The 9,270-nt window shown below is 30.0% G+C and overlaps 1 protein-coding gene across 1 annotated transcript; it reads left to right on the forward strand.

The window, feature by feature from the left end:
• Positions 1–4,149: 4,149 nt before the first annotated feature.
• Positions 4,150–5,960, forward strand: LOC120087714. Its single transcript, XM_039044589.1, has 2 exons — positions 4,150–4,711; positions 5,089–5,960. Exons 1-2 carry the CDS (start codon positions 4,337–4,339, stop codon positions 5,776–5,778), a joined length of 1,065 nt encoding a protein of 354 aa, XP_038900517.1. The 5' UTR covers positions 4,150–4,336; the 3' UTR covers positions 5,779–5,960.
• Positions 5,961–9,270: the final 3,310 nt, after the last annotated feature.

Here is a 9,270-nt window from a genome sequence, read left to right on the forward strand (position 1 = left end):
TCATTACCAAAATTTAACCTATAACTGACTTATTATCTCTTCTATTTGTAAACAATATTCCATAATCAGTCGACACAAGCAATGAATACATGTATTCAAACATTCAACAATTCTTACACATATCGCAATAATATCATCAAATTTTCAACATATTTAGACATCCAAAATATATAACAATTGCGAGAACTGAGGTATGTACATAGCAAATAATAGATATAATGCACACAAAACACGCAACATGTTATTAATCATCAAACAAATACTTCAAGTAGAAATCCACCTATCTAAAGTGCTTCTAAAGAATCTAAAGGTCTTTGAAAAAGTGAAATTGAGATTTCAAAAGTTAGAACTTAGTTGAACACCTTATCTAAAGACAACTAATATTTAGGATGAGTAATCTTACCTAGTTTAACTACACATAACTTTACAGCACCTAAAATGAAGTCGAACGAACCCACAAAGGGCTACAATACACACAACTTACCAAAACGACCTTGAGTCTTGACAAAAGGTGCCCGAAAAAATCTGAAACTATAAAAGGAAGAACATTTTTGGAAAGGTATCTGAATTCGTCCAAAATCACTCCAAATCTATGACTACAAATTTCCGAGTGTTGGAGACAAGCTTAAAGAAAACACCAATGGGGAATCGCTGTCGCTCGCTAACCGTGTCATCTGCCGTCGCTGGAGCTGGTCGGGCTGAAATGCCACAGAGGGAGGGGTGGCTGATGTGTATTGTGTAATCCTCAAGGGGGAAGGTAAAGAGAGAGAAAAAGAGGAGAGGAGCTAGGTTTGGGGAAATTGTAAAAAATTAGCCGTTTAAGTTTTTACTTTACAAAACTAGTTTTTTTTTAATCTCATAAAAATAGTTTTTCTCGATCCATATCGACCACGAGATTTTAGTTAAAAAATCAACTTTTTCTAACTTATCGATTGTTTGGGGTTTTCTCGGGATATCTCACCAGATTATACACCAATATTATTTACATCTCGGTGTTAATCTCAAGCAAAATAACATTGAGATTCTATATATTTGAACTTTTCCAGTGAAATTCTGGGCATAACTAACACAAAGATTCTATATATTTGAGCTCTAAGTGAATTCAGACATAATTAATACCAAAATTCATATATTTGAGCTTTTTTGGTAGAATCTCGAAGAGGATTAACACTAAGATTCAGTATATATTCCAAAATTTACCCAATTTTTCGAAAATTTTAATTTTTCACAAATTTAAAATTGTTGAATCAATTTAGAAAATCTATTTTGATAATTGGAAAACCCATTTGGAGTTTTGGAAATTCATATAATAAAACATAAATTATGCTGAAGATTTGAAAAATTGCATAATGATTTGATATAATATTTAATAAAAATAACCGAATTAGGAGAAAATTTGAAAATAATATAAGATTTGGTATAAGACTTGTGAAAATTACACAAAATTAGTAAATCTTTGTGTGCATCAGGCGAGATGTAACGAGAAGGCCCAAAATAATCAATAGGTTAGAAAATTTTGATTTTTTTTAACTAATTCTCGGTGGTGGATCTTGTCCAAGATGGACCGAGAACATTTTTTTTGCGAGTTTTCAAAAAGTGTGCTAGTTTTATAAGGTGAAAACCTAAACATGTTATTTTTTACAATTTCCTTTAGGTTTGCTCCATATTTTTGCTGTTCTTTTCTTATTTTCTTTCAAAAAGAAAAGGTCCTAAATAAAAAATGGAAATAATAATATTGAGATTTTCTCCGATTTTATAATTAATTCCTCTCTTCCCATCCCAAAATAAATACTCAAGAGCTTCAGGGAAATATCTAATAATAATAATATAAAAATGGATTCCTTTTTAATTCAACCAACTCTAAAATTAAAGTCCAAAACTTGGATGTAAAGATAGATCTCTTCTTTCCAATATTTTACGAAATTTAATTTGGTTAAATTAAGAGACTAAACGGAGATTCTATTTGTACAAAGTAGGATCGTCAAATGAGAATCTCATTAATTTAAAATTAATGGATTGAAAGAGATGAAACAGACACAATTTATTCCAAAATTAGCCTAATTTTGTAATAGGAGTAGTACAGTTGAGATGCATCTAACTTCAATATATTGCCCATCTCTACCTCAAACCTCAATATATAGGCAAATTGAAAATTTTCTTTTCTTCTTCTTCTTCTTCATTTTAAAGATCTTGTCTATCTTTAACTCAAAATTCAATTTAACGTTCCTTTGATATATATATAAACATAGTATACACAAAAAAGAAAATAAATAATTTATTACCATAAAATAAAGAGGTGAAACACGAGCTGGCAGCAGGGGTCGAATTGAGAAGCAGCTGCCTGAGGTCGAACTCCAAAACCTAGAAATTAATTTTTTTTTTAAAAAAAAATCTATTTTCTCATCATCTAATTAAGAAATTTAATTTAACTCGTTTAAGGGTTAATATTAGGTCTTAATTTTCTGAATTAGAGTCAAAATTTAGTAACATGGGACATTACTGGTATGTTTTTCCTTCACATTCCCAATCATCTCCATGGTTCAACTAATTTTCTTCTTAATTGTTTTTTAATGACAAGTTAGAAATTGATGATACTAAATAATTGTCATAGAAGTCCAGGAACTCAATTAAAAATTTTGTTTCCTGCCAAAAGCGTTTATGTTTATTTTTATTTTTATCATAATAATAAAAAGTTCGAAATTTCCCATCTTTTCCTACCACAAAATGCGCTTTTTTCATTTTCCTACATTTAATGACTCTTTTTATCGTCATCAATTTGTAACACAACAAAAATGTCATGAATTTCGAAAAATTTTATAAAAAAAAATCAATTTTTTCCAATAAAAAACGCGTGATTTTTTACTTTAATGATTATTTTTTCATCCTCTCCTCTCTATTTTTATTACTGTTTGTGTGTCATTAAAAGTCTATTTGATTGTAGTGCAAATAATTGAAAGGCTAGTAGAAGTGTAGGAGGCAACCTAATTCCAATCCATTTCATCACGCATTTACAACTCTTCTTCATTCACCATGTGCAAAGGACAGCCTTATGCTTAATTCTTGGACCAGCTAAATGTAGCATATTATTATACTTTTTTTAGTTCAATAATTTTGATATGAGGAGGATCTAACCATCAAACCTTAACTCACTATAATATATAATCATAATGTTAGTCCTAATGTTGCACCATCTTTTGTAATTTTTATTTCACTTGTGTAATTCATAATAGCAAAAAGGATTAACTTAAAATTGATATTTTAATCGGTATCTTATCTACTAAACCATGCTCAAATTGATCATGATTATAACTAATTGGGTTAAAAAACACTTTGTCCCTAAATATTTAAGAAAGCAATAATTTAGCCCCTAATATTTAGTTGATAATGGTCATTAAACTTTCTAAGTAACAATTTAATCTATGTATTTTACAACTTGTAACGATTTAGTCCATATTGTAAAAGATATTATTAAGATTTAATGAAATTTCTCACATATAGATTGATGAACTAATCGCAAATTAAATATATTTATAAATCATAAGAACTAAGTTGTAACTTAATAAAAGCTGACACCCAAATTTGATGAGATTTTTCATGATAGGGATTAAATTGTTAAAAATCTCAAAATATCAAAACTAATTCATTACTTACTAAAGTTTATGGACTAAATTGTTACAAATTTGAAAGTATATAGACTAAATCGTTACCAACTAAAGTTTAGAGATTAAATTGTTACTTCTACGAAAATTTAGAGATAAAAAAACATCTTTTTAACCTAGTTTTAATTAACATAACTCATCAAGTGTAGTACTCTATTGAATGAAATTATAAATTAGTAACGATTATAACTATGGAGACCTATAAATTAAAAATTGTATGAGAACAATATTTTGATTATCTTAAGTGGTAAAACCTATCATTTTAAATCCTACTCCAATTATATAATCGAAAAAACTTTTTGAAAAAAAAAATTCATCACGTAGTAAATTATGACTAATAGAGAAAAGAATGGATGCAGCTCGGGATGTACCAAATTTTCAATTAAAAAAAGATTTCTTTTATATTAAATGTGAATGTGGTGAATGTGTTCATATTGGAATAATAGAATAATATAAATTTCATATATCCACTAAGGTGGCTCCACTTGTTGATCATAATTTAGGAGGTTTCTCCTTCAAGTCAATTTCTCTCAACTTTCCCCTTCTTCCTATCTTCTTCCCTTCTCTTACCTCCTCCACCTAATAATCATTTTCTTCTTATTCTCCTCCTCCAACAAACCACAATCTTCCATTTCACAGACAAATTCCGATCGGCCGCCGCATCTCGCCGGTTTCAAATGGAGATGGAAGTGGTTGTTAGAGTCCCTCCTGCCGGCGGCGACATGTTCAACTTCGGCAGCCCTTGCTCCTCCCACTATCTGTCAGCTCCTTCAACTCCTTTCTCCTCCGTTAGTGCTCCCACCAGCCCCTCCTCTCACGCCTTCAACTTCTTCCGCCTCGACGATATCGACGTTCCCATCGGCTCTCCCTCCGCCGTCCCCTTCCGCTGGGAGGAGAAGCCCGGCATCCCCAAGTCCCCCGATTGCTCCGCCGATCAAGATTTTGAATTTCATTGTACCCGCCACTCCTCCTTCTCTAAATCTTCCCTCTCCGCCGATGAGCTCTTCCACGGCGGCAAGATCAAGCCGCTCAAACCACCGCCCGGTCTCCAGGTCAACTTTTTCTCTCACCAAATCTTTGTTGGAAAAAAAAGTTAAATTTTTTTTCCAAACTAATGCAGACATATTAAGTACAAAATTGAAAATTTAAATTAACAATTTAAAGATTTATTATATACATCTTTAAGAATAACAAATCTCTTAGTACAAACTATTCTAAAATATTGATTATATCGTGATTATTCCTCTTATGTAACCATTTTATTTTCAGTTTTTCATTTTGGAAAATTAAATCTATTCTCTCTTTATTATTTTAGATTGTTTTACATATAAAAGTTGAATTCTAAAAATAAAAACTAAAGTTTAAGAACTGCTAATATTTAGTTTTCATAATTTCGTCTAATTTAATCTTTTATTCATATTCTCAACAGTCGAACATATCGTCGCCGAGATCGCCGCACAATCCGAGGCTATCCCCTCGAAAAACAAAAAGCAATAATATCGACATGAACATCAATGACGACCCATTTGAAGCAGCGCTAATGAAAGAAACTCTTAGCCATAGAAGCAACTACGAGCTCGTCGATTCACAAAACAATAAAAACAGAGGAAGAACAGACAAAATTTCATACGACATTTCCCCTAATTTTGCTCGAAAACAAACTCGATCTCTTTCCCCTTTCAGAATCTCCTCTGAAGCTCCATTCCATGGAGATGACGACAACTCCCTCGCCGGCGTCGACGCCGGAAAATCAAAGTCATCGTCTTTTTTATCGGCAATTTCGTTTTCAAAGACCAACAGAAAATGGAGGCTCAGAGACTTATTGTTTCGCAGTGCATCGGAAGGCCATGTGACGGAGAAAGCCGATAAGCTGAGGTCTACCTATGTTGTAATGTCGGAAAAATTGGATGACGACGTGAAGATTTCAAGTTTCCGGTCAACCGACAGCGGCGGTCCGAGGATGCATTTCACGGCGGCGAACCGGGCGGTTTCTGAGGAGTTGATGAAGAAGAAGAGTTTTTTGCCTAACAAACGGGGTTTTTTGGGCCGTTGCTTGCGGTTTAACCGGTCGGGTATGCAGGAGATTTCTAGAGGAATTGGGTCGTTGACACGTGGATGAACCGGCAAAAAATTTTATTTTATTTTATTTTATTTGTTCGGATTGATCAATGTAAGAAGTGACGTTTTGTCGGTGTTTGATAAATAAATAAATCAAGATTATAGAGAAATTGGTTGAAGTTGTAAGAAATTGAAGATATGAATAATAAGAAAGAGTTTCTGGTCTTGATTTTTAGAGGAAAAGTTGATATTTGGTTGTATAATTAAAAATATTTTTTAAAATGCTTTTGGAGATATGCATTAAAGTAATTTAAAGTATTTTTTGGGAAAATATTTAATTAATGTTTTTTAAGAAAATATATTATTTTTAATAGTGAATTTGAATTTATTATTCCATATATATACCAAACTCTTCTTTTTCGTCGTTCTTCTCTTAGTTCTCTCTCTTCAAGTCATTATTTTGTAATTTTTTTTGTAACATTTCTCAATTGCATGAGAAACTTCCTTTGAATAGTTTTATTTTAAATTCAAATTAGAAGGTGTAAGACAATATTGGTGTCAAATTCATACAATTTGACTATATGTTGCTAAGGGTGGGATGAAATTTGAAATGAAATTCATGAAATGCATATGAAGGATGTAATTTAAGGACTATTCTCAAATGTATAGGAAGCTTCCACTGAATAGTTTTATATTAAAATTGAGTTGGTAGTGAAAGTATAATATTGTTATTAGTTTGATAACTTTTGACTATGATGCTACTTGCTACTAGTGGGAGAAATAGAAAAGAAACTATGAAATATAATATGGTCAAGAGTAATCTTAATATTGCTGGTTTTTTTTTGTTTTTTTTTTTTGGCAAAATATATGAAGATATAGAAATCTCACTTCCGCGAGAAATAGAAAAGTCATGGATTCTTATTTCTAAAATAAATAGAAATGAGTTTCTACTTCTAAAGATAATATAAAACGTAATAGGTTCTAAGTAGTATAAAAAGAAGTCCATAACTTTGTTTTCATTTTGTTCCAGTTAAAAATACTTTAATTTAAGTTTGATTATGTTAACTCTAGTTATATTTCTTTTTTGTATTCTCTTGTTAGAGTGGGGGAAAAGGGTATTAGGTTAGGTAATATAAAAGTTTTGAGAGAGTACTCTTGTAATTGAGATTCCGGGAGAAAATTTCTGTATGGTTGTAACATTTTTTTCACATAGTATATAATTTTTTTTTTTGATAGTTCATAGTTTTTCTTTTAAGTCAAAAGTATAACAACGAAAATAGATGGCATAAAAAGAATGTCTTTTAAGTTAAAGTCGTCCTACAGTGGTCTAACTTTAATATCTAACCTATTTTGGTCTATAAACTTTCATACGACGTGAGAAAGCTATACATTTGTTTGAAGATAGTAATAAAAATAAAGAATCAAAATGATCACTTCTTAAATTATTATTGGAACAAAAACACACCATTTGAAAGTATAGAAACTAAATTGAACAAAAGTTGAAAATATAACAATCAAAATAGACCGTAAGAAAAGTCTTATTTTAAAGTTAAAGTCCGACCAAGGTAAATCTAAATAAATTTAACACTTAACCTATTTCTTTCCCCAGATTCTATTTTAGTTCCTTAACATTCAAAACTATTTTATTGATTATTATTGATTTTCCATTTATTGTTTTTTAAGAAATCCAAATCAATCTTACAATTTATGTTTCCATACATCATCAACGTAAATATTTGCTTTATCACATAAATGAATCAAAGATATAAAATTTTATAGTAGCAATGACTGATATATATCGATCATTTCAAGAAGTTTCATGGAATGATACGAAAATTTAATATTAATTCAAATAATTGTGCATAGTTTAGAACATAGTATTTTTCAAAAAAAAAAAAAAAAAAAAAAACAATAGTTTCATTGGATGCTATAATCATGATGAAGTGAATAGATCCATGCAATCATATTAGCATATAAACACTAAAAAGAAAAAAGAAAAAAAGGTAGTTTAGTTGGGGTTTGTAATGACCAATAACTCCTTTGCTCTCTTTCGGCAAATCAAACTCTCAACACCAAAAGTTATTGCATCAATCTTTTGCACGAGCTCCATCATAAAGGAAAAACGAAGCTACCAATCAAAGCCAAAGCCAAAAGGTGCAAATGGTGAAAGGAGCAAAGTCTTAGATTTAAATTCTTCTTTTTTATATATATATATATATATATATATATTATTTTAGTTCAATAGTTCGAGTTTTATTTAATTTAATCTTAGTCTAATCATCATTCATAATTAGGTTAAATTTTTAAGAAAATTTTTCAATTCATATATTACTTTCTTTGAGGAGATTCAAATATCCTCATACTCTATATTTGTTTGTGCTAAAACAAAAAAGTCTTAAAGATTAAAATTTTATTATTTTTTATATTTTAATTTCAATCGTGGGAGGATTCAAATTTTTTTGTTAAAAGCATATGTTCTAACCAATCAACTATACTCAGATTGATGACATTAGTAAAATTTAATATCTTGAAACCTCAATTTTTTTTTCGATATATTCTTAGTACTCTCTATTTTTTAAATAAAAAATTAGTATAAGATTCAGTATAGAAATTATGAATGAATTCACTAGCTAATTAATAGGTTGTAATATAGATTACTTACTATTTATTTTATTATTACTATGTTCAATATTTTTTTTGGGCACAACAATAATGGATTATGTGAGATTTTTTTTTTAACTTCAATGAGTGAGAATTTGTACCTTTTTTTTTTTTTTTGTCAAAATTATAATATGTTAACTAGTTGAGATTCAGTTTATTTAATAGATTTTAATCAAATTAATTAAAAAAATTGAAACTATTTGTTTGTTAAAACATTGCTTTAGTTCTTAAAGTTTGGTAACACAGTTCAGTGCAATATCACTTATGTTGGAAGGTTGTGTGCCAGGTGGAAAGAAACTTCACTGTATAGATTAACAATTACAACGAAATACTTATTCGATAAACTCCCTCTTTTCAGTGACTCACATACAATTTATTGATCTTTAGTTTCAACTTAGGTTCCTCTTAAATTTGAGATAGCTACACTTCTACAATAATGCTTCTTCAAGTTTTGTATAAAATCCTTTTAATACAACGTACTTAGATTCCTCCTAATTGTGAGATCCCCTCGCCTACATAAGCAAGCTTTTCACAAGTTTTGATTGAGCTCCCTTCAATACCACATCAAAAAATTCATCCCGAGTTCTCATTTACTCCCTAAGTGATTTGCTACACCCACAACAAATTAGCCAAGCTTCATTGATTACTGGAACAACCCCACAATCGGGAAACATAAAATCTTTTTAATCACAATACATGAAGGTTTAGACTTAAACAATCCCTAAACTCAAAACTCTAAATGCACATATGTTTTTAATAAGGGAGCTGACCGTAAAAATAAATAAGATCACAATATATATATGGCTAGCTTTAAGAAGATTTTCAAGGAAAAAATAAATCATTTATGAAGAAAAGAAGAAGACAGACCACGAAATCTGCAAAATCACGCTGA

The sequence above is a fragment of the Benincasa hispida genome, chromosome 10, assembly GCF_009727055.1.
Source record: "Benincasa hispida cultivar B227 chromosome 10, ASM972705v1, whole genome shotgun sequence".
NCBI lineage: Eukaryota > Viridiplantae > Streptophyta > Magnoliopsida > Cucurbitales > Cucurbitaceae > Benincasa > Benincasa hispida.